We start from the raw sequence: 27,232 nt of genomic DNA on the forward strand, positions 1-27,232 counted from the left end.
GTGAGTATTTTCTGATGTTTTTCTACCTTAAAAAAAAAACCTAGACCTTTTTTTTTGATATTAGTAATTTAGTTTTTAAACTTGTAATGTGTTCAGTCCAATTTAGGTTACATCTATTGTAATATCTTAGTACTTGTAACTATTTACCTTTTTTATAAATGAGTTATCTATCTTAATATCTAAATTTATGTTTTTCCAATTGTCTGTTTTAATTGAATGAAATAACATGCATCTTATTTTATCAGCATTTAGTTTTAGCTTATTATCCTTTAACCATTTATTTAAGATAAATTATCTAATTCCAATCTGTTTGGGCTAAAACTTATAGACTAAGATTATGAAAAATTGAGCATCTAAAGTTCCACTTGAGTAATTACACTACTAAATTAGGCTAATAATTTGCAAATTATATCTTGGTACAGGCATGTGACACAATTGTATACTTTCAAATTAAGTAAAACACATATCCATGTGTTCCTTAGGCTTTGAATTTAGTCAATGATTTGTTTAATTTTGATATAATCACTTTTAATATACTATTTTAAGACCTCAAAGTTGAACAAACTTTTTTTCATATTTTTTATTTTTTAAAGTACACACATGTGACAATTGCATACTTTTCCATATTAAACTTTATTTAAACTAAAACAAATACATATCAATACGTTTTTATGGTCAATATTGGCAGTACAGTGCTTAACACTTTTCCGGACTTCACTTATCCAGGCGCTTACTCATCCAGACAGTTTTGGTAAGAAGAAAATTCAAAAAAAAATATTCAAAAAATTTGGAACTTTTTAAATTCCATTAGTTTTCTGCTAAAAAACGTGGAAAAATTATAAAACAAACGTCTATTATTTCTAATTTTGTTAAAACTTCCAATAAAACTAGTTTGTTAAGAGTGATATGTTTCCTTTAAATTGACTTTAAACGTCAAAGTTTCCCGTTTTCTTTATGTCTGTTTTTTAGTTAAAAAAAGTCTTTTATTTCAATTAAAGAGAATGGTTTACATTATTTTTTGTTTTTAAAGATAAATTTAATTTATATTTTCTCTTAAACATAAATTGATTTTTTTTTCAAATTAAAATATAGGCAGGAGGAATTGCAAATGATGAATTTTACTTGCTTGACCCATAAAAAATGTATATAGTTGCCAGAGGGTTAGTAAGTCTGATGTTTTTCTACCATAGAAAAATAAATTAATTAACCTTAAGTTTAGCTTTTATAATTTATCATTTTATTATATATTACTTACAATTACTATGTATTTGTTTTTACCATAACATTTATTATGCATTGCATAATATGCAGCAGTTATATTATTATATGAAAAAAAAATATTTTTGTAGTTATCCGAATTTTTAGTTATCCAGACGCGTCGGGCAAGATTTATCTGTAAACCGTGTTATCATTGTAAATAATTGATAAGTGAATAAACATTGTAATAGGTTAAAAAAGGGTGCTTACCATTTTTAAACTAAAAAAATTAGAAAAAACATCTTCTTTTTAATGAATATACCATTACTTTTTGAGTTTTTTGTTTTATTTATATATATTTTTTTCATTATTGTTTTATAGTTAGCTCAAAGTATTAGTTACAAGTAAATGGTGCACAGCTGATGACCAAAAGGTCTTTCTCCACACCAATCCATTAAGCTTAGTTGTGAGTGTTCACATTTTTCTTTCTTTCTCTTCATCAAGAACTCCAGAATATCTAGTGTAAGTTTCAAATTAACTTTGCTTAAGGTAACTTTGTAAAATTTGTTTGTTCAGGTGTTCAGTACTGATTGGAATCAACTAACAAAACGTTTGGTTAATGAAAAAACGTTGCATCATCAGAATAATAATTAAAACCTCTGTCTACAATGGACATGTATTGATTCCTTCTTTAGGTTTTGCCTCTTACAAATATTTATGTTTACAGTTATTTTACTTTTTCCTTTTCTACAAGAACAACTAAAAATAAATAAATGATGAATAATCAGGAAATTACTATAAAATAATTACAAATAAGCTGTGTAGTATAACCATATTTCTTTAAAAGCACAATTTAACACTAAGAATAGTTTAATCCTGTAAATACCTATTCTGTGTACTTTAGTTCTGAACATTAAAAACAGATTCTAGCTTTTAATTACTGTGTGAGTATATATTCTTATCTCTACTTGTTATTATAAAGTTTTCAACTAACAAAAAATTTTTGTATAATCTGCAGGATAAGTAATTTAAAAATATTAAAAAGCATGGCAACCTACAATCAAAGATCAGCTTCTTCAAGCAACAACAAAGATGATAAGTTGAAAGATCCATCTGCTGGTGCTCTTTTTAGTGTTAATTATAGAAAGTTAGTTGGTTAATTTGTTTGACATAAAATGACTAAGCTAACCAATAAAAATTCATTATTTTTAAAACAGTACTTTTTTTAATAATTTATTTAACATAATCATATTTTGGTAATTTATTGAAATTATTACATCAAAACTTTAAAATTTTACTAGTTAGTTAAAAGTAAAAACTAGTAATACATTTATTTAATAAAATATTTTTTTGTTTCATTGGTTTGTAAAAGACTCAAATATATTTTTTCAAACATGTTATATAGTTTTTTTTTAAATAGTAGTACAAAATTCTGTAGGTCAAAAAAAAATTTATTCTTATCTCACTGACAAAGAGCCAGAATGTCTAATCTATATTTTACAATGGGAATATTTTTTGTATAAAACTAATAGTTATAAATAAAAAAAGGTATATAGCTTACCAAAAATACTAATTATTTCCTTTTTCAATCTAAGTTATACATTTTGTTTTAAAACAAAAGTTATCAGACTTAAAGTAGGAGATTTTTAAAATTTTATGCTTGATGTTTTTAAAGTTTGAAATAATTTTTGATAAATTTAATATTTTTAATAATAATTAACATTTTTATTAATTTTAAATAAATTTTAATATTTTATTTAGCTTGAAGAGGTCACAATTTTTTTGCCACAAAAACCGGTCGTGAATAAAATATTTACTTTGCACACCTCTATTTAATTTAGAAATAAAATTATTTCAAACCTCAAAATGGAGAAAGTCAAACAAATACTGTAATATTTTTTTAAAGTAACTTATAAATTATTTGTAGATAACAAATATAAAGTTTTGATAATGGAATAGAATTTTTTCTACCGAGACTAAAAAATTAAGCTTGAAAAAAAGAGGACACGGACTAACAAAAAAAGTTTAAATAATATTTCGAAGATTATTTTTTAATATTTTATAACATTATTAAAAAGTAATAAGTCTATGGTTTGTAAAGATATGACATAAATATCCCTTAATCGTTCAGAATTTACCCTGACCTTTCAAGGTTTTATGGGTTAAGAACGAAAACAGCAAAGATAAAAATAAAATTCAGAAAAAACTCAGTTTGACAACTGATTAAACTACTAATTAAACAATCTAGATGCTTTTTTAAAACTATGAGAAAATAAATAAAATACTCACAAATAGTTTTTTCATTGATGGTTGATTTTCTATTTTTAAAGACATCAAAAACTTTTTATATGCAAAAACAGTTCAAATTGCCTAACGCCAACTGGCATAGTTTCTGATGTCAGTAGAGTTTTTAATTTTGGTCTTAAACTTTAAATGCATTAGAATTTTGTCTTTATGCTAAAGATTTTTAAATAATTTTTTTTCCTTATTTCTAGTTTCTTTCCTACTGTGTAACTAACTACTTTATAATAATGCAAACTAAAATTTTCAAACAGTTTCACAGCTTGAGGCAAGCTTAAAAAAGGTATTTATTAGTGATTTACCAAGTCCAAAAATTTTGGATTTGGCCAAATCCAAATATGAATCTCAATTTTGAAATTTGGATTCGACCAAGTCCGAGTCCAAATATTTTAATGATTTTTTATAAACTTTAATTGCTTTTGAATCCTTAATGTCCCAGAGTTTTAAAGACTTATAATCATCAAGGCTAGTTTGCTTGATAACTTCAAGCTTTCTTTTTTTCGGAGGTTCAAGTGCAATACAACTTCTATCTTTGTACAAAGATTCACTTTGAGACTTTTTGTAATTCTTGCTGAGTTGAGTTTTCAAATACTTGTGCATGGAAGAGGTAGTATAGGACTTAGACTTACTACTTCCTCTTTTTATCTTAGCTCCGCAGATATTGCATACTGCAACGGAGTTATATTTCTAACTTATAGTGAAATATTGCCAAACTATTGAAGACATTATTGATACTGTAAAACAAAAATAACTATAGAACAATAATATTATAGAATTATAAAATTAACATCCACTAAATCTTAATTCTAAATAGTAATTTAATTTCTATATTGTGTAAACTATACTTTGATAAAGCTGTTAATATAGCTCGTTATAGTTTTGTTTTTAAATTATGCTTTTATTTAAATAAAACATTTTATGGATACAAAAAAACTGTATTTTAAACTACTAGGCAAAACATAATACTACAAAATACAAAACAATATAGCATCAAATAGCTATTAAGCTTATGCTATTAAAAAGCTCAAGCTTTATTTATTGTGATCTAGTGAGTCAAACGTATTTCATGAAATTAACAATTTAATTACATTGTATTTTAGCATTTGTATGTATTTACATTCCTAACAGAATAAAAATAGAAAATTATATAAGCATAATAATATAGAGCTAAAAATTTGCAAAATCTGCTTCAATATAATTTATTTTTTACTTATTTTAACGATTAAATTTATTCATTTTCTTGGCATAAATGTTTGACATTAAGTAAAAAACTTTAAATATAAATAAAACATTTCTAAAATCTACACTAACTGAATCTCCAAAATGAAAAAATTAACAAAATAAGCTTAATAAAATTGTGAGAATATATAAAAAATATTTTAATCATAAACATACTACCAAAAAAAAATACATTATTCACGGTTGTCACTCTTTAAGTCAAAAAATCTGCCCTGAGTGACTATAAACTGTCCTGAGTCACCTCGAGATTTTTCAAATCCTTAGAAAAAAATTAACATCTTTTCAACATCAATAAAAATCAAGTTTTTAACAAAATTGGCCATAAAACAAAGTATTTAAACTAATTCAACTTAATCTCATTCAATATATATGAATACTAGCCTAAAATTTTGAAAGTCTTAAAACTACTCTGATTTATTTATTAAAAATTAAAACTACCTTGAGTTTCCCAGAAACTCCAAAAGATTTTCTAAATTTTTAGAAAACCCTATGTTTCCTTGAGTACCCTAAGTGTTTGACAACCCTTGATTGCTATAATTAATTAAAGATAACAATTAATTTATTTAAAAATAAATGGTTTACGTAAACTATACTTCTGCACTAAAAACAGTATAAAATTAGCCGAATAATTTTTTTAAAGCTGTTGTCTTCAAAGATATATAACAAATAAAGGTCTCAACTTATTGCTAAAGACAGGGTTGCTAAACGTTTATGCAAATTTTCTCAAGGTTTTAAAAAATTCCTCCAAGTTTTCGAAAGTACACAATTTTAGGTCTATTTTTAGTTTAAAACTAATTTTGAGGTTAAAAACTCTGTTAAATTGTATGCAAACATTCAAAAAATACTGTAAAGCTCCTTTAAAACTGTTTTTTTATAAATAAATTGTGATGATGCTAAAAATAAATATCTATATGATAGATTTCATTGTGTTAAGTCAAAATTTTACTACTTAATATCTAAAAATTGTTAAAATTTCAGGTTTTTTAGATATTTTTGTTTAAAATATCACGTTTCTTTTAATTTCACAAATTTAAGATTTTTCTAAGTTTTTTAGTCTAAATTTTCAAATTTTAGGGTTTCAGGTTTTTTGGCAACCCTGTAAAGAAAATGATATAACGTTATTTATTTTAAGACTTTGTTTTCATAACAATCTTCTACTCCAAAGAAAAGAACATCAAAAAAAAAATTAAAAGTTTGTGAGCTATGGATGTTGGTGGGCCAACATCCAAAGTTTCAGTTTGGTCTGGTTGACTGTCTGTGAGAAAATTGTCAACCTGACATTTTTGCTCATATTTTTCCTGCAGACGGGGTGACTTCCTAGTACGTTTATGCTTAGGACCCTCTGCCGGCAGTTTGGTATTTGTATTATTTAAATTAGACATATTAAAAATATAATGCTTTTATATTAACTTATTATACTGTATCAGTGAATTTTATTACTATACTAAAGACTATTCTAGACTACTTTAAATAAATTAGGCGATATAGTATGGGTGAAGTATATATTATACAAAAGAACCACGCAACAATCTTACAAAACTTCTTACTCGAAAAATATATGCTGCTTTCAAAGCTTTTATAAATGACTCGGCAAATGTTTTACGATGAAATGTTGCACCATTGATTTTAAGCCTTATTTCTCATAACTGCAGTAAGCTCTAAATATTCTCCTTATAATCAGAGTTCAACAATGAATAATGAAAGTATTTGCAGCAGTTCATTGCAAATTAATTTGGATTTTATTGTTAACGATTTTTTTTACTTTTAGAACATTGTTTAAATAATGCAGCTGTTCATAACAACGAGCAAACATAAAAAAATAAACATATGGTGAATAAATAAGAGCGGTTATCTAAAAAGCTGAGATTAAACGCCTTAACTTTTTACTTAGTTTTATTTGACAGTCTAACAAAAATAATATATCATAGTTTTTATACTGTGTGCAAAACTCTAAATCAAAATTGATGATGCTTTTATAAGTAAGAAAGCCCATCTTTTTATCTACTCAAACATGAAATCATTAACTAGTTTTACACTTCATTTAAATGTTAACAAACAATTAAGTAAAATTCAAAAAGTTTAAAGTGGTCTACCGAGTCCGAAACTTTGGATTCGGCCGAGTCCAAATCCGAATCTTATTTTGAAATTACGACTCGGCCGTATCAGAGTATTATTTTAAATTTAGGATTCTGCTGAATCCGAGTCTTGTTTTGAAATTCGGATTCGGCCAAATCCGAGTCCGAATCTTGGATTCTGTAGATCACTAGTATTTATTAAATAATAATAAACATTTTGTATTCATTTTTACATATCTAAAATCCTTTTTTTTTTGAAAGAAATCTAACATATTAAAGCTGGATTAATTTTCTAGTACTTAATCTCTGTTTTGTCTTTTTATGTCTTGTTTTAAAATATTATGAAATATATATAAACAACTTAAATAAAAGCAATAGCAACTAGCTTTTAAAGTTCAATCATAACTGTATTCTAATGTTGCTCAAGAGTAAACAAAAGATATATTATAAATTTGCTTTATCTTAAATGCTGTTTTGATGTTTTGAATACAATTTTTCAGACATGAAGATCTAAAAAATATGCTTGATCAAAATAAAGATTCTTTAAAGTTAGAAGCAATGAAGCGTATAATTGGTGTAAGTTTTTTGTCTTATTTTCAATACAGTTAGTTTCTAATAAAATGTTATCAATAAGTTACTTTTCTTTTTATTCGTATATATTTTACACTTGAGTAAACCTGGTTTTAAAATTAAATATTAAAGTTTATTGTTATACAAAATAGTTAATACTACAAGTACTAAAATACAATTAGTTTATAGGTTTAAAGTTAACAATTTTTAACAAAATGTTTATCTAATAACAAATTTTAAAGCAGTGTTTTTACAATTAGTTTTAAATTAAAAAAATTGTTATAGGTGTAAAATTTTTGTGTATGTCTTTATATGTAAATTTGTTTTTAAACAGATGATAGCAAGAGGCAAGAACGCTTCAATGTTGTTTCCTGCAGTTGTGAAAAATGTTGCTTGTAAAAACATTGAGGTAAAGAAACTGGTGTATGTCTATCTTGAAAGGTATGCTGAAGAGCAACAAGATCTTGCTTTGCTTTCTATATCCACTTTTCAAAGAGGTCTAAAAGTAAGTTATGTGTATATGAATTTTTTTAATTGTTTAATTTCAAAACTTTAAATGGCTAACTTATTTATTATTATGAAAAAAACTGCAGTTTTTGTTGAAGCACTGTTTTAAATATATTTCATACTTGGAGGGAGTAAATTACTTTTTTTTAAACTTGATCTTAATTTGTATCAGTTTAATTGAGCTATAAGTTACTTTTCATAGCTTTATAATATTCGAAATAATTTTTAAATATAAGTAGTTAAAGTCTGATAGTATAAAAGATTCCTTATGAGAGGAGTAACCTAATATGGATAATAAATAATAATTACTAATAACATACTTCCTTCTACTATTTTGAATCAGTTAACTTAAAACTTTTATAAAAGATTTTTTTTAATAGTACAACTTGTAGGAAGCGGATAAATGAAAAAAGTTAAAATAAAAAATTAAAAGCGAAAAAAAATTGTTTACTAGAGGTTGTTTTTAGATTATTAAAGATTACATTAGTAAATGTTGCTCAAAAATTTTAGGAGGATATAGAGTTTTCTTGAATGTTCTATTTTGGTCTTTTAGTTTGCGCGTCCCATTAAGAATCTATTCAAATCTCTATCTTTAAGCGCTTAAATCTCAAAAATTACTTCGAATTTTTACAAACAGATAAACAACTGGTAGCTTAGGAAAAATGTTAAAATATTGATTTTTTAACTCCTATACCCTTAATTATAACGAGCTTAAGCAAGATTGTCTTAAAAGTGTTTCACTTGAATGATTAGGGTAGCTCCATTAAGAGTATATTTAATATTTTTATTTTTTTTAAAGTATTTAAGTCTAAACACAACTATAAAAAGTCTTTTTTTTATTCAAAAAGTATCCATTTGAGTTTTTATAAAATATATATATAAATGTTAAATTAGGATTATCAAACTGTAGCAGTAGTAAAAATACAAACGTAATTGAAAGGATTCAAACCAAATGATACGAGCGAGCGCATTAAGAGTGCTTTCAAGTATCAGAGTGTCAATAATTGTGCCAATAATGTTGATTGCCATCAAAGAGGGAGTCAGTGACATGTGTCCTTTTGTGAGAAAAACTGCAGCCCACGCTATTCCTAAACTGTACAGGTGAAAATTTCTTTAAAAGCTTCATCAATGCTTTTATACAAGAGCAACTACAACTATTTTTTTTCGTTTCATTTTTTTAAACAATTAAAACTTAAGTGTATTTCTCGTTAATAGAATTAAATGGTGGTTTGAAAAAAAAAACTGAAATGTATTTCAAAGTAGTTTAACCATATATAGAAGTAAAAAATAAAAAGCTCAAACATCTTATAGTTCTCTTATAGAATGTATGCTTTCAATTTATTTACTAACCAACAACTTCTGTATTTCTAGTACACAAAATAGTATTCAACAACTGTTTTTTTTTATAGTCTTGACAAGGACCAAAAAGAAAACTTGATTGGGATAATAGACAAAATTTTAGGTGATCGAACAACTGTAAGTTTTTTTTTTTAATTATACATTTTAAATATTTTCTTATTTTAGATTTTTTTCCTTGGAAAAATTTTGGTTATTTATCAGAGTATAAGCTTTAGTTATGTTAATTTTATTTACTAGAGTTTGATATATTCAAAATACATTCACAGGGTTGTCACAAAGTAAGGAAAAAAAAAAGACAAAACTTATAAAAATAAGAGGGTTTAAAAAAAAGTTAGGAAAAGTCAGGAAATTTGATATAAACATGCTCTTAATAAGAAAGCTCATCATCTTTAAAAACTGTATTTTGCTAATGCTATTTTATTAAATATTTTGCTTTAGGTTTTCACCTTTATTCAGGGTTTAATTAAATTTTTATAGAAAACTTAAATTTATTTAACCATAATTTATTTTACAAGTGTTTTTGAATCGACTTTAATTATGAATTTAATTTAGAAAAATCAGGAATTTTTTTTCAGCCTGATATGTAACAACCCTGCATTTATAACTTTATAGAATGTTATAAATGTAATAAAAACTAAAATTATTAGCAGAAATTATTTATGAAAAGCTAAAATATTAAATGAAGTTAATACATATATACCCATTTAGAAGTTTTATAAAATAGGTTTTAAAATTGTTTCAATTTCAGCCTTTATTTAATAACAATCAAAGTTTGAAGGTTGTATTTTATTGTGCCGCGACAACGCTATTTTTTTATTGAATTAAAAAGATACGCAAATACACTAAAAAGTAGAACTAATTAACAACACTTTGAAGTTCTTCGAAACATATTTTTGTTGAAATAAATAAAACCAATTCATTACAAGGAGTTACATTTTTGTAATATAACATCATTTTACTTACAATCTCTCGAAGTTAGAAGTGGTGGTGATGTATGTTACTATCCATAAATTTGTTACCTTTAGCAGATAAAACGAGACTGCTTAATTTTTAGTTTTAAGATACTTATTAGCTGTTGTTCATTTGTCTTTGATTATTTTATCAACTTTAGTTCTAGTCTAGCTAGTTGTAATATGCATTCAATCCTCGTTTTTTAGTTTATAAAAATAAACTTTAACTTTACTAACAATCTTAGATGTTTTTTAACCTCTTCCATCTCATACTCGTAAGCAACCCCTTTATTGCCACATATTAAATATGATAAATCAAGAATATGAAAATATTAATAACACTTACTGTTTTAAATAATAAAAATAATTGGTATTTATAGCTTTCACTTTTATGAAATTTCTATAATACTTGTAGTCTAATACAAAAAAAAAGTTTTATAAGTTTTTTAAATAATAACAGCAGGTAACTATATATTTCACCTTTAACAGTAACAAATACATTAAATTGAAACTATTATAAATGTTAAGGTTGTAGGCTTGTTTTTATTCTAAATTGTTTCTTTAAATTAATATAGATTTTTTAAACAGTAAATTTTACGTGACTGTGTATATTTGCAGGGTTGCCAAAAAACCTGGAATTCTGGAAAAACACGGAATTTGACAATTTAGTTAAAAAAACACTGGAAAAACTTAGAATTTCAAATAATTTTTACATGTAAAGTAATGAAATTTCAATTAGATACAAAAAATATACTAAGAAAAAAATACCATTAAGCTTTTTTTATTGAATAACACATACAAAGTAGCTTTACAGTATGTTTTTTAAATCTTTATATTATTTAAGCAAGTTTTTTATCTTTAAGCTAATTTTATACTAAAAATGAACCAAAAATATTTTCTTTAAAAATCCTGAAGAAAGTTTTGAAAACCTGAAAAACATATACAAAAAACTTTTGACAGATCTGTATTTGTATATCAAGGTATAATGTATATCAAGGTGCAAACGTGATGAATAATGTACTAGAGACCTCCTTACAGGGTTGCCACAAGGTCAGGAAATCAGGAAAAGTCAGGAAAAACTAAAAAAAATGACAAAAGTTAGAGAAAATGGCGGTTTTTGAAAAAAAGTCAGGAAAGTCAAGAACTTTGACAAAATTAAAAAAAAGTCAGATTTTGTTAGTTTGAATTAACAAAATTCCTTATTTTCCAAAGCCTTCAAATGGTAAAAAATTAATTAAAAATCCTTTATAAAACTCCAACATTTTTCTATTTACAGATTGAACAACCACCCTACTTGAACAAGCAGTTTTTGTAAGCTTTTTAGTATTGATGATCTGTAGCAAGGACACTTACACAGTGAAACTGTAATATCTACACAAAAGTTTATCTAGCATAGTTTAGAATCAAAGTGTTTTTTGTTTAAGTAAATAATTAAGGAAGCAAAATTGGATGTAAAAATAAATGAGTGCAAAAAGAAAAGAAATTAAGCCCACAAATTGTGGCTATATTTAGAGAAAAGATTCTCTTCGACAAGTGTAGGGGCAGCAGATGATAACGATTTAAATAAAATGAGGCAAATGGTTTTAACTGCCAAGAAAATGAACCGGGATGCAAACCAGATGAAGGAAACCATATCTCTATTAGATAAAGAGGTTGAAGTTTTAATAAAGAAACAGAGAAAATAAATTTTAGTACATATAAAAAACAGTGTTTGATTAAGTTATTTATTCTTTTAAGGATTTAATTGTAAAAGTTTTAATTGTTTTAAGGTTTTATTTGTGAAAGTTCGTTATTAATTTAAGGTTTTAATTAGTTTAAGGTGAAAGTTCCTTATATGTCGTTTCGTTTATTTAGATAAATTTATGCTGGGAAATGCTAAAAGATTGTGTCTTTTTTCAGACAAGCTGTGTTTATAAGGTAATAATACAAGTATTTTGCTGGTAGAGATGTTTAATGCAATTACATCAATCATAAATAGATGGTTCAACTGGTGTCGTGGAAGTTTGATGATTGAATTCAGCAAAAATACTGTTGTTTTAACGTGTATAAAAATAGAATTGAAAGCTTTATATAGTTTCAAAAGTTAGATTATGTATTTTAGAATAAGTTTAAATTAAGAGTTTGATTAAAAAAGTCAGGAATTTTTTTTCAGCTTGATTTGTGGCAACCCTGTCCACACAACTCACTAAATTAATATAAACAATGTAAATTTTCAAACAGCTTGTAGCCGGCAGTGTTGTGATGGCGTTCGAGGAAGTTTGTCCAGACAGAATAGACCTGATACACAGGCATTTCAGGAAGCTGTGCAACCTCATTGCTGACGTGGATGAGTGGGGCCAGATTGCAATCATTTCCATGCTAACCAGATACGCCAGAACCCAGTTCTTGAACCCGAATGCCAATGTTAGTTTTTTATGTAATTTTATCTAAGCTGTCTTTTTCTAGTTGAATATCAGTTTTTAGAACTCTACCAACTAATAAGATATGTATGTCAGCTTGGAGACTTAGTATAACTAAATTCAAAATTTAATAAGTTTTAGTTTTTGTACTCAAACTTTCAACACTAGGTTTTGATTTAAATGTACTTAGCTTATACTTCTTTAAAAACTAAGAAATGTTTTAAAGTATACAAGTTTTTAAAATTTTGACAACTCTTATAGTTTTAATATTAGTTTTCGAAGATACTCAAATGTTTTTTTATTGAAATGACGAACTTATTGTGATCAAAAATACTAAAAGTTCTTAATTTCTTACATTTTAAAAAATTACTTCATAATAATTTCAATGTGGTGATTCTACTTGTAAATATAATTTTTCATAGGACGGTGGATTGGAAGATGAAGAGGACAAGCCGTTTTATGAGGAAAGTGATGAAGAAGATGAACAGGAGGACAAACCCACCAAGTATTTCATGGATCACGACCACAAGCTACTGCTGAAGGCAACCAAGTCCCTGCTACAATCTAGAAATTCTGCTGTTCGTAAAATATGATTTATATTTACGTGTGGTTTTTAATTGTTGTTAAAAATCCAGACAAAGGTTTTCGACAAACCGGTCTTGGTAAAATATCAAATTAGATATGAGAGTATATTCTACGCATGTATTTCAAAGTATATTAACATTATCATATTAATTACACCAGGTTGTGATGGCAGTTTCGCAGCTGTACTACCACGTGGCCCCCAAAAGTGACTTTCAAGTTTGTGTGAAGGCGCTTATAAGGCTTTTGAGAGGCAGAAGGGAAGTCCAGTACATTGTGCTGCAAAACATCGCTTCCATTTCACTTACTAGAAAAGTTGGATTTTTTTATAACTTCTTTTGTTATAAGCAAGCAGTAAATTTAAATTAAATATATGTGTATGTATAAAAGTTTAGTATTTAAAATTATCACCTATATATTATACCTGTATACATACATAGTCATACTTTTATGTATTTAATTTCTTATTTATTTATATTTTAGCTGATTTTATTTTCTATATCAAATACGTTTGAAACACTTTAAGTTTTAATAAACCATAAACTTTTATTAAGGCTCCCCATTAAAAGTTTCATTCATTTAACTATATTAAAATGAATATACAAAATACAAAGTTATAGTATTTGTTTTTGATTAAAACTACTCTTCTGTTTAAAAAATATATTCAACTACTCTATATAAACTTTTCAATAACTGTATACTAAATTAATAACATATTCTTAAAAGTTTTGTTTTATAATATTTTTCTTTGCTTACTAGATAGAATTTATGTAATTTTTTTAAAAACCCTTTTGTTTTGACTTTATTAATGTTTTAACAGAAAGTATTTGGTCCATACTTGAAAAGTTTCTACGTTAGGTCTACAGACCCAAGTCACATTAAAACGCTCAAGTTAGAAGTTTTGACCAACCTGGCCACTGAGACCAACATACCCGTTATATTGAGAGAATTTCAGGTAAATTTGCTATTTTGATGAACTACATTATGAATTATACAATCACTAGCGATAAAGTTTTTAAAGTTGTTTGTTATTATTTTTATGTATTTAGACTATATCGACTTAAACGTTTTATAAAACTATTTTAGGGATAAACCTTACGCAATATCAATACTATTTGATTGAAGGTTTCAGAAAAAATGAATAAAGTAGTCTAACTGTTAATAAAGTGTATTTATTTAACCATAACTTTGTAATCAAAGTTTTTTTTTTTAACCATTTTAATTTGTCATAATTTTTCTTGCCGAATTTAAAAATGTCGAACAGACTTATGTGAAAAGTTCAGACAAAAAGTTTGTAGCTTGCACAATACAAGCTATAGCAAGATGTGCCACTAATATCAATGAAGTCACTGATACTTGTTTGCAAGGGCTTGTAAACTTGCTATCTAATAGAGACGGTTTGTTTTATTCAATCAATAAATACTTAAAAGTTTTGATTGCACGAATATCAATTTTACGCTTTTACATTTATTTATTTATAGTGTTTTATCTTACATTTAACTGTGTAAGTTTTTTTAGTAGAAATACAAGTGCTATTAAATAAAAGAATTTCAGACCAAAACCTTTAAGAGTATTAACATTAAATACTCTTAAAACGAAGGAGTAAGATAAAATAAGTTCTTTTAGTTAATTTAAAAGTACTAAACTGTTTTGTTTTATTTATCTATAACTTTTAAATTACTTTATTAGTTAAACTGTTTGCGTTATAATTAGGTGCATATAACTTAAGATGGCTAAAACTACCATTATATCTAATAATAATAACAGGTCAGCTATCAGCCGAATTCGTCTATGCCTATTGTGCATAAAGGAATTAAAATTAATAATAAAAATAAATTATAAATACCTTGATGCAATAGGTACAACAAACAAATAATAAGTACAAAAATACGTATAAATAAGAAAAAAAATAATTTGCTTCTCATTTCTTCCTTTGCTTCGGTTTCATCAGATATTGCTTTTCCCTTTTTAGTCTTTTCCGTATAGTAGATCGCTATTTGACGCGCTCATTTGCAAGCTACTGCCACTCATCAGTTCTTATGTTAAAGATTTTTAGGTCGCACTTGAATACGTCTAAATGAATTAATTATGTAAAATTTATAAAATTATACTTTTAGATTTAAACTTTATTTTATTTTAGTGCTAAAGCTGTGTTGTAAATGTTAAAAAAAATTAGCAAAAAGATGGTTTAGTTTAGTTTTTGAGCAACATTATTTTAAATATATGTTTAAATTTAAACAAAGAGTAACAATTTTGTAAACAGAGTAGGTTTTTGTTTAATAGTTATGAAATAGTTATTAGAATGTATATTATCATACATTTACTTCTATTTAGAATCTGTAGTGGCAGAAAGTGTAGTTGTTATTAAGAAGTTATTGCAAATGAATCCAAAACAACACAGTGATATTATAAAAGAAATGTCTAAACTTCTTGATCAAATACAGGTATATATAACAAGTCTGTTTTAGTTTTACAAGTATGTGTATTTTTAACGCATACTTCGTCAACTATAGTATTTTTGCAGTTAAAGTTTTTATTTAAATTTGATTTTTAAAAATTAAACTTCATTTTTACTCACTTGTTGAAAAACAAGTTGAAATAAGCAAGTCTATCACATTCTAAATCAGAGATTCTTAACTTGGGGTAAATACCCTTGTTTTAGGGGGTAAATTTTCTTTATCACAAGTTATGTCAATTAGTGTTTATTTATTGTCTTTTTAATTTATAAGTTAGTAATTAATTGTTTTTATATTTAGGTTAAACAAACTCTTTAAATTTTACTATTTTAATAACTAATAAGCTTAAAGTTTGAAAAAAAAAATTTTCCCTCAAAATTAAACACTACTTTAGTTTTGGGTAAACTTAATAATTACCTTCCAAAAAGCGGTAAACCGTGAAAAAAAGGTTAAGAACCGCTGATATAAATTACAATTAAATTATTATAAAAAGTTATAATATAATTTTCTGAAGCGAACAAAAACTTTTTACACTCAAAATTATTGTTTGCTTTCAAACTGCTGATTGTAGGTACCAATGGCACGCGCAAGTATAGTGTGGCTGATAGGTGAATATTGCGAAATTGTTCCCAAAATAGCGCCCGATGTGCTCAGAAAGCTGGCGAAGGTTTTCATCGAGCAAGAACAAATCGTTAAGTTGCAGATAATAAATCTCGCTGCTAAGCTATATCTTACTAATTCAAAGCAGGTTTGTGAAGTAACAGTTGTTTTTTCGATCTTAGTTGTTATAATTAGTTGCACTATTAAATCATAATTTTACCTTCATATATTTTTTGAAATAAAGTTAATATTTTAACATTTTTAAAAGTTGTTTAGTAATTTTACAATAACTATTTATTTTACTAGTTAAATTAAGTAAGAAAGGGCCTAGAGCTATAAAGGAAAATAATTTAAATTGGTAATTACCTAGTAAAAGGGTGAAATCTAATTAAGGGTGGCGATTATTTCTTAAATTCATACCAATTATTTTGAGCTTTGAAAACCCTGTTGAAATAATGTACAACTAGCACAGTATAATATAAACTTTATTAAAAAAAAAGGTTTCAAACACAGACGAAGCTGATCACGCAGTACGTGCTGCAGCTGGCAAAATACGACAGCAACTACGACATACGCGACAGAGCCAGGTTCATCAAGCACCTCATCATGCCACAACCCACTGACTCAGCCAACCTCAGAAAGTACGCCAAAAAAATTCTGCTTGCTGCCAAGCCTGCGCCTGTGCTCGAGTCGCAGTTCAAAGGTAACTTTTTTTTTTAAACTTTGTGCAAGATATATGGAAAGTTTTATACTATAAGAATAAATTTAAGTATTTATTTAGGAAAATTATTAAGATTCTATAAAGTTAAATATTTACCTGGTTTTTTTATTTTGCAAATAAGTAATAATTTTTTAGTTCCAATCGTTTAAACCAAAGGTTTTTAAGCTAGTCAAAATCTGTGCACCCTAATTTGCAAAATTAAAATTCTGTGTACCCCAATGTGCGAAATTTCTAGTATAAGTTTCAAATGTTTCGTATTATCCAGTGCGAGTTTCCCAAACTTTTCAAAAGGTTTCCGTTATGCTATAATAAGCTATGGCCCCCTCCAACAAGATTTTTCAAAAAACTACCATAAAAACCTCCCTAAGACTTTTTTTGCTCTTCATCACGAACTCTATAATATCTAGTGTAAGTTTCAAAATGTAGGATAATTTTTTAAGCTACGATTCGTGCACCCCAAAATAAATTTTGTTTGCACTGGTGCACACTTTGAAAACCACTGATTTAAACCAGTCGTTCATATATATTTTTTAAAACCGTGCGCAGTAGCATAGCTGCCATGATGCGAATTTTTGTAAATCTAGCGGTGGTAAATTCTGACGAGTTATGTGCAAAAAAAAAAGCATTTATTAAAGCTTCCTTTTTATTTAGAAAATAAATTTATATGTGTATCATTTATGCACAGTAGATCATAAAAAACGGTACACAGTAAAGCATAATGAGAATGTTTAGTAAATTTTTTTCAGCAAAAAATCAATTTATACTACTGTGCACAGAGGTAAACTTAGAAAAACACTAAATTAGAAAAATAAATTCGTCTTGTTAAATTTTATGCTTAACGTACCTTTAAAACTGCATTTTTTTATTGTTGATGTAACTTAAAAAGTTTTAAAAAATGAACTTAATTTATGATAAAAATATCAAGTGTCTGTATAGTTTTTGATTTGAAATGTTTTAGTTTTTTAATGTACTTAAGTGCATCTAAAAGTAAAAACAACAAAAAGTTGCTTTTAATTTTATATTTACTAATAATTTGTTTTACATCTTACATTAAATTAAAGGTTTTCGATAGGTTTCAAACTTCATTTTTGTTTAAAGGTAGTTTTAATATTGCTTTATAGGTTTTGATACGTAGTTAAACTATCATGAAAGAACTTGATAGCTGTAAAGTTATATAATATACTAGCTTATTTGATGACAAAACTTATTATTTTTACTTTAAAAGAGTAAATGTCTCGTGAAAGTAATTTACATCTTTTAAAATGTATATATTATTTTTTACTCTAGGAAGAGATGTTTATCAGATAGGATCTCTCTCACATTCACTAAACACTGAAGTGAACGGATACCAGCCACTTCCTGATTTTCCACTTGAAAAACCTGATCCTAGTGTCAGAAATGTTGAGGTTGTAGATTAGAGTATTACAATGCTCAATTTATTTAAACTTTATTTTAAAATGTAAAACTATTCAAAATATAAATTTAAGTGTTTGTTAACAAAAGATCCTAGCGAAACAAGTTCACTGGAATATATAATAATAACAAATTATACAGTATTCTTCTTTTATTAAACTGATATATGTTTCTGTGTGTTAAACGAGTCATTAATTTAAAGGCATTACTATTATTTAATTTATTAATTCATTATATAATGTTTGTTGTTTTACTTTTTATTCACAATAGATTACGTATAACTTTTTTTTAATTAAAGCGCTCTACTACTTTTTACAAATATAAGGAATAAATTATCTAACTTTGTAGTATAAATTATACTAGTCGTAATGTTCATATGCGTAATGCCGTAATTATTAGAAACATTTTTTCAATGGTTAGCAACCAGTAAATATTTTAGAATTGGTACTTCCTTTATTTTTATGTAGGTAGTTTATATTATGATTTGTTATCTTATTTTGTATTTTTACTTTAATTTATTTAATTTAGACTTAATGATTACAAATTTTATAACAGTCGCATTTAACATCAAGTATTTTATCTATTATTAATCTATAAAAACCTATAGCATTTTTTTTAATGGACACATGTATATACCTACTTTAGCTTCTATTCATTCCTACAGTATTAATTTTTTACCGAGCTCAGTTGAAGTGTGTTGACTCGTCCAACACACAGAAATATATGTTAGTGTGATAAAAGAAGAATACTGTATAATTTGTTTAAAATGTATTGTTATTATTTCTTCTTGTTTTTCCATACACAACACGCATAGCCGTTTTTGGCTGATAGCAGGCCTATTAAAAGTATACTTTCGAAGTTTAATTTTTTTAAAAGACTGCCTAAAACTTGTTGACATTTAATAAGTTGAAATGATATTTGAAAATATACAATTTTAGTAATGATAAAATTTTATCTTCACTATAAAATTAACTAAAAAATATTACTTTATCTCCATTTAAACCTAACACTTGTCATTTTAACTTTTTCTAAATATTAGCCACCAAAGAAAGAAGTACCGTCAAAACCAGACCAAATCTTCAAAAGATCTTCAAAGAAGCAAAAAAAGGAAAAATCGTTCTACTCTTCAACGGAAGAAGAAGAATCTGGTTTGCTAAGAAATAATTTTCAAAACTTAAAAATATATTTATTTAGGGGTTATTTTTCCCAACTGACGTCTTGTTTGTTTTTACATGCGTATATGAATTTCCTTTTTTCGTAACTTTAAATGTTTTACTAAAAGCGTTGTCAATAGTTTTGTGATTTTATAGGTCCTGTTTACATATTTAAAAGCTCCAACCTTTAGTTTTCTAATATTTTTGTTAGATTATGTATTTAAAAATATATAATAAGTTATAAAACTAACTAGACAAAGTAAAATGTTTGAGTTATACAAACGATCAAAAAGCAGTTTCAGATTTTGCTATATATAACAAATGTTACATTGTATTAGCAGCTCGTCTGGAGTAAACAAAAACACAAGTATCTAAAGCAAGGTCCGGTAAACTGCGGCTCCGCAATTAATAAATTTTGAACCTCCACATGCATTTTAGCAAAAAAAAACAACTAATTAAGTTGATATCATTTTATTTTATAAAATAAGTTTAATACTAATAATAGTTATGTTTTTTTTGCTGGTGTAAACCGCTGCTTATGTATTTTATTCTGTACCTTCCCTTACATATAAATTGATTTTTAAATAAAACTTTTCAAAAATTTTGTAGCCTGCGAGAGAATATTTTTAATTTGGCCCGTAAAGAACTTTTTCATTATTTCTGTCCGGTTGCTTATAAAAGGCTGTTAACTCTTGGTCTTAAGTTTTTTTTTTTTAATTTATAGACTTTAAGCTATATATACTTTGGTAGGATCATTGTGTTTTAGTTTACTTCTTAAGCTCTTAATTCAGCGAAACGTTTGTTGTGAATATTAGTATGTTAGTACACTAATGATTTACTGTAAAAATTTATATTTAATTGTTGACAACAATTGTTTAGTTCGAAGAGTTTTTAATCTTTAGAACTTTAATCTAATTTTATTTATTTCAATGTTGTGTTTAGCTCTGCTTATAGCCTATTATAACTCTTCTTGTCTGTAACAAGTATGTCCGATAAGCTTGCAAATATGTTAAGGTCTTGTTACAAAATATTTTGATAAGTATTCTATTTACCAAGGTTCAGATGGTTTAGATTCGGGCTCCGAGGAAGAAAGTGATTCTGACGAATCTTCGGAGGCAAGTTCTTCAGATGAGGATTCCAGCGAAACAGAAGGTCCTGACTCGCACGTGTCAGAATCAGATGCAGGCGTTACATCTCCGAAGATGAAGCAGAAAGAAGACGAAGTTCCCAGCTACGACGAACAAGGTAGAGTTATAATGTAGAAAAATTAGTGTTTATGTTGAAAGAAATTTTAGAACTTATTTTTAATACCTACAGTTAATAGTATAAATTTAGAATTTCATGGTGTCCGAATGTTCTCAAAGTAAAAATACTTAAATGGCTGTTGTGATATCGAAGTTCGATAATTAAGTTAAACTATATTTTATGGTTAAAAAAAATAAAATATTAGTACAATTTAAAAAAATTTTGAACTATAAACCATTAAGATTCATCATCAGAAGATGAAAGCGAGTCTTCGTCTTCAGATGGTTCACTAGAAGAAGAAGAATCTTCAGACGAAGAAAGTTCAGAAGACGAGAGTTCTGAAGAAGAGCAGAAATCTGCAGAGAAAGAAGTAAATCTTCTAGATCTTGATGATTTTGTTGCGGCTCCTCAACTGTCATCACCACCTCCTCAAATGGACATACTCACTCCTCAAATAAGTAGCGATCTCGCAGGTTTACAAAAATTATTAAACTTAAGAAAACTAACAATTATAATAACTATAAATGAAATAATTGGTATTGAGATAGTTTTTTTGTAATATTGGAAACAGTTGTATGTACTTTTAATGTACTTCAACGCTTTTTTTAGTTTAGAAATGTCAACAAACGTGAAAATACTTATTTTTTAACTATTGCATATTTACATCTTTACTAAACCTAGTTTTCATCAACGGCTAATAGGTTTGTCGTTTGGAGCCGGTGACGTGTCACTAAATAGTAAAATTACGTCATCAACTTCACTTAGCAACAAGCCCCAATTCGAACTGCTGCACAGGGTTACCGGGGAGGGATTGGAAGTTAAATACAAGTAAGTTTTTAAACAAGTTATTCATACAAGTTACATATGTAACTAGATACGTTAGTTTGAACGTTAGTGTTTATAACTACTTTGAACGGTAGTTGGTCGTTTATTAAAAAAAAATTATCTTACTTAGTTTTGATAGTTAAAACAGAGTAATGCTGTTTTATACTTTACAAAGTACTTTAGTTACTTGTTTTTATCTATTTAATTTACTCAAGTTACAATTATTTATTAGGTTCACACGAACAAAGTTTGCAGCAAACAGCAAAATGGTCTCAGTTGAACTTGAATTTATAAATCACGCTGTCAACCCGATTCGTGATATTTGTATTGGAGATAAGGTTGGTTGTGCATTTTCGGCATAAAAAGTCATAATCGAAAAATATTTAAAACTCTATATCAATAGATGCATTTTTCTACATCTTAAATGTATGAATTACAATTGCGTATTTTCTCAAATCTATAAAAGGTAGTTTTTTAGTTTTGAACAGCGATTTTTTACCTGAGGTAAATTTACCCCTGGGGGTAAATTTTCTTTATTACAAGTTATGTCAATTAATGTTTATTTATTGTCTTTTTAATTTAAAGGTTAGCATTTAACTGTTTTTATTTTAAAGTTAAACAAACTCTTTAAGTTTTACGATTTAATATAACTAATAAGCTTAAAGTTCAAAAATCTAGTTTTTTCCCTCAAAATTAAAAAATTATTTTCAGACTTGGTAATTACCTTCTAAAAAGGGGTAAAATGTAAAAAAAAAAAATAATAACTGCTGGTTTAGAATATATCAATTGAATTTTTATCAAAATCAAGTAGCTTTTTAGCTGAGTGTGCATAATGTTCATCATTTTTTACATTTATGTAGTTGTACAAGCTTATTAAGTTTTTTTCTATAGAAACTTCAAGGAGGGCTTAGCATTCATAGTTTTGAAGAAATAAGTAAGTACACTAAACTCTCGTAAATATGCTCTTTGTTAATAAGGAACTACAAGCTATTTCAAGCATCTTTTTTTTTTGAAGCACTCTATTTAATATTTAAAATTACTTTACGTTTAACTAAATATGTTATAAATTTGTCACAAGTTTCAGTGCAAAAATTATTATTATTTATAAGTTATAACTGATTTTTTATTACTATTGTTTTAAAAATTTTCCGTAAAAGTACTAAATGCTAGTTTCTATATTTAAGGTATGGTTGAAAATGGCAAACCTTTTACTACTTTGATTGGAGTTGATTTCAATGATTCAACCCAAACCCTTGAATTTGAACTCAGGTTTTATTTTTTGATAAATATTAACGTAAGTGAAACTGTAAACCACAAATAAAATTATAATACTATCGTTATAAATAATGCTAAAGTATTTTTTTATTTCATCTCAATTTTATAGGACAAAAACTCGAAAGTTTAACGTGAGTATCAAACCTCCGCTAGGTGAGCTTGTCGAGCCATGGAATGTACCTCAAAATGAATTTCTGCAGAGTAAAGGTATAAAGTTTAGACTAAGATAAAACTTATAACTTATATAACAGTGAAATTTTGAAACTTTTATATCATTTCAGCTTCATTATCTGGAATGAACGAAAACAAGAGCAAGATTCAATTATCCGATACAAAAACTGGTCATATAAGCAAGAAAGTCATGCAAGCTGCTCATGTTTGCAGAGTTCCTTCTACAGACAACAATGTTCACAGGTATATCGAAAATAAATTAGTTTATTTGACTGAGCTCAGCAATTTTATTTTTATACTTAAACATTTTTAGTATTTCAATAAAATATAAAACTAATTTATTAACATTGAAACTTTACATAAAGCTAATTTATATTTAATGGTTTTTTAAATTTGTATTTAAAACTTAAAAAGCTATAAATTTTCACTTTTTCTACTTATTTATGTATCTTATACAACACACTAAAAATATATTTACTTACTTTAAGTTCATTACTTCTGTCTATCAAATCTTTAGTATTTACAGTATTAAAGTGTTTATCTTTTTAATATATTCACAACTATAAAATAATTACTGATATATTTTTTCTAAAGGAGGTTAAAAACTTATAAAAAAATTCTAGTACCCACTAAACAAACTTTTGCAAATTTAATTTATCAAAAAAAACTAAGTTGAAATTATTTATAAACAAAAATCAACATATAACAGCATATAAACCAGGGTTTTCCAAACTGGACCAAGTAGCCCCCTTGGGGGCCATTACGTAATTTTAGGGGGCCATGAGGTCATATTTTTAAACTTAAACTAGATATTCTTGAGTTGATAATAAAAAGCAAAAAAAGGTCTTCGGCGGTTTTAATGGTAATTTTTGAGAAATCTTGTTTGAGGGGGCCTTTAAAAAAGGTTTTTGGGTAACCCTGATCTAAAATAACATTCTGAGTTTAACTAATTTAATTTAGGTAACTTTTAAATAGTTTACTTGCAGAACAAAAACTAATAATGCTTCTTTTTATAGTTATTGTCCTATGCAATTATATTTTGTTAACAGGTTTGCAGGAAAAACATTAAGTCATGGAAACCCGTTGCTAGTAACTGTTGAAGTTGGTGATGACATAAGTCTGACTGTCAATTGTGAAAAGATGGTCATTGGGTCGATGCTATTCACTAAAATTAAAGAATGTTTGCAGTAACTATCTTATGTGTTCACTTTTGATGCATTTGTCAGTACACTCTGTTATTTGAACTAATAATGTTACAAATTTTTATTTGTTTATTTGGATTTGCTTTTAGACTTAGATATAAAATACTTTTGCATATTTTTAATGCTTTTAAAACTGCTAGGTGTTTTATTTAAATTTTCAACATTATTAACTTTTATAAAAATCAAATTATTTTATAACTTTTTACAAAAGAGTAAAACAATAATACTCTATAAAATTACAACAAAAAGTTTTTTTAATTACTAATACATGTTACGTTTTAGATAACTCAAACTAATGATCACTCAAATTTTTTTAAAGCAGGATTTTTTTTTTATCTTGGCATACACATCTTTAAATTAATGTTTGTACATATTAATGTTTTTATTTTGCACAAAGACATTAACAACAGCTAAAAAAGCACCTCTTTTAATGATAAATTAATTATTTATTTTTTAGTTGGTAATTTTTTTTTTTGTATGACATATACTTGATGTTTCTCGTTTGTGCAATTTGTATATTATTCCCTTTTTATTTATGAATGTTGAAATACTAATATTAAACTATGTATTAGCAGATAATCAAACAAAAAGTATCTAGCTTCGTTAATCTACAATTTTAGCTTCTATTTTTGATAAGCCGTTGTTTTATCTTCGTTTTGCTGGTGCATTCAAAAACTATGAGTTAAAAAAATATATATTAGTTAGTTTAAAACAATTATGAAATAAATAAAAATTCAAAAAATAGTGGATTTACTAGTGTATACATATAGTGACTTTTTAATATAAAGCTATTGGCATTTCACTGGACCACCATCAGTAAAAAGTCCTGCAGCTGATTGCGATACTGGTTTTGTTACTATTACAACTCACTTGTTGATTTATAATGGAATAAACAGTTTTTAGTATCATCTTTCTGAAGCTTCAGTTCGCGGTTATACTTTAAAACAAGGGACAAGCAGCTTAACTACTACAAGTCAACGACTAAAATAATGTTAGTTAGTATCTTTGTTTTGGTCCTTATCTTTCGCGAGAAACGATTTTAGTGTTCATGGTGATAGCCTAGCGTTAAATATAAGATTGCGAAATTCAACGTTAACTTTGTTGATAATTTGTACTACTAAAAAAACGAAGTAATTTGTTTAGACAGTATTATAATTTATACGGTAAATGACAAATTGTTATGCTCAATAATAATAAAAAATAGACTGTAACAAACGTTTAGCTAATTTAATATAGTTTATATATGCAACTTTTATATTATCAATTTACATCTTAGCATTGATGACTAAAAAAATAAAATTTGTTTTAAACTTTACAAAACTTTCGTTTAAATTACAAAGTTAGTGTTTTTTTTGTATTAATAGTCATAAGATAAAACAAACATTATATACTTAAAGAAGTATAATATTGTTTTTTATCATATTTAATTAGAAATTTATTTTTGCAATGAAAATTTTAAAAATACTAAAAAATCAAAATTGAAACGAAAAGTAATAAACATTTAGAAGTTTGCTTAATATAACAAACTTACAAAAAAAAACTTCTCCAGCAAGTCATCTTTAAAACTTTTATTATATAAATCAGAAATTTCATCATTTCAGTCTAAAGCCGCTCTGCCGTAAAACTAGTTGTTAGTTTCGTACTATTCATTTAATATATAATATTTTATTAGAACTCAAATACACAAAAAAAACTTTTGCTTGGGACAGCTTTTTCTGTGTTTAATACGCGTCTTCAGCCAAGTTTTATTATTAAAAAATCATTTAAATATGTACAAAAACTTTTTTGTGTTTTTCTTTAATTGTATTTATTTCTACTAGGTTTCAATTAATAGTGTAGTATGTACTAATAAATGTACAGCTTTTATTAAGAATATGTTTTCTGGAATAATTTATTTTTATACTAGTTTTTCGGTTATTTAAAGTAGCTTACCACACTAGAATGTTTGTTGAACAAAAAAAAAACGCTTAAAAATTTTAGTCTTAAGGACATAGTAATAATTTATGATATGATTAAGGTTTGAATAATATCTAGATTTTTGTCGATGTAAAAATAAAATTTGAGATATATTTCAAGTAATAAATGTATAGATTTTTTTGCAAACAGACAGAACCTTTGTATTATTTCCAACATGTTCATTTAAATCATTCATTAAAATTATTATGATTTACCGGATACTAGTTTTCGGATCCGGCAGAATATTATTTTGAAAAAAATACCGGGATCTTATTTGAAAATCCAGTAGGTCACTGAATTTGTTTTAGTATTTTCTATAAAAAAATTAAAAGACACTTTTAAAACTTACACTAGATATTCTGGAGTTTATGACGAAGAGCAAAAACAATAAGGTCTTAGGCGTATTTTAGGGTAGTTTTGCAAAAAGTTACACTAGATATTACTGGTAAATTTGAGATATTTATTGGATCCAGTCAGATCCTGATTACAAAATGATATTCGGATCCTTATTTCAAAATTATATTCAGATCCGGCTGGATACTAAGTATTTGGATCCGGTAAATCTTTAATTATTCCAACAAAAAGGACCCATACTTCTTTTAAAACTTCAGTAAAATTTAAGCAAAGACTTAATTTGGTGTAGATAAGTTGTGGAAAAATAACTTAAGCTAGTTTATCTAAATTAAGTCGCGAAGAGTGTACTAAAACTTTCATCTTGACCTTTCGGCGGTGTTTTTTTTTCGATTTCTCGTTCAGTATGTAGAAAAAATAGTTTAAATAAATACCGATTTTACTAATTGTGAAAAGAAAAAATAAGTACAACTGTTGTTTTATTTTTACAAAGCTGCTTTTTTTACATGTAAGTAGTCAACTATTTGTTATTCTGTTCAAAATCTAAAGTTATAAGTAGAAACAAATATCAAATTATAAAATTGCGATTAAAAAATTGTAACAAAATATTTACATAAAGTTGTCGAGTTTTTACAACACAGTATTGTTAATCAAATTGTCTTACAAGTTTTAAATGTACATTCA

At 26.2% G+C, this 27,232-nt stretch overlaps 1 protein-coding gene across 1 annotated transcript; it reads left to right on the forward strand.

Moving 5' to 3' along the window:
• Positions 1-2,219: 2,219 nt before the first annotated feature.
• Positions 2,220-24,657, forward strand: LOC145835885 (AP-3 complex subunit beta-2-like). The gene is made up of 24 exons (XM_082943636.1): positions 2,220-2,344; positions 7,313-7,388; positions 7,717-7,887; positions 8,830-8,990; positions 9,299-9,365; positions 12,419-12,601; positions 13,020-13,175; positions 13,342-13,494; positions 14,000-14,134; positions 14,444-14,576; positions 15,514-15,623; positions 16,207-16,383; positions 16,749-16,938; positions 18,244-18,362; positions 19,409-19,517; positions 20,580-20,768; positions 21,011-21,241; positions 21,470-21,596; positions 21,826-21,931; positions 22,485-22,527; positions 22,778-22,862; positions 22,978-23,075; positions 23,150-23,282; positions 24,089-24,657. The coding sequence occupies exons 1-24, from the start codon at positions 2,244-2,246 to the stop codon at positions 24,228-24,230; spliced, it is 3,195 nt and encodes a 1,064-aa protein (XP_082799762.1). The 5' UTR covers positions 2,220-2,243; the 3' UTR covers positions 24,231-24,657.
• The last annotated feature ends 2,575 nt before the right edge of the window (positions 24,658-27,232 follow it).

Source organism: Thalia democratica, chromosome 5, assembly GCF_965202585.1.
Source record: "Thalia democratica chromosome 5, ktThaDemo2.hap1.1, whole genome shotgun sequence".
Lineage (NCBI taxonomy): Eukaryota > Metazoa > Chordata > Thaliacea > Salpida > Salpidae > Thalia > Thalia democratica.

Coding starts and splice junctions, on each gene's coding strand:
- LOC145835885 (XM_082943636.1), top strand. CDS start 2,244: ATGGCAACCTACAATCAAAGATCAGCTTCTTCAAGCAACAACAAAGAT. Junction 2,345..7,312: donor TTTAGTGTTAATTATAGAAA/GTTAGTTGGTTA, acceptor ACAATTTTTCAG/ACATGAAGATCTAAAAAATA. Junction 23,076..23,149: donor TGAATTTCTGCAGAGTAAAG/GTATAAAGTTTA, acceptor ATATCATTTCAG/CTTCATTATCTGGAATGAAC.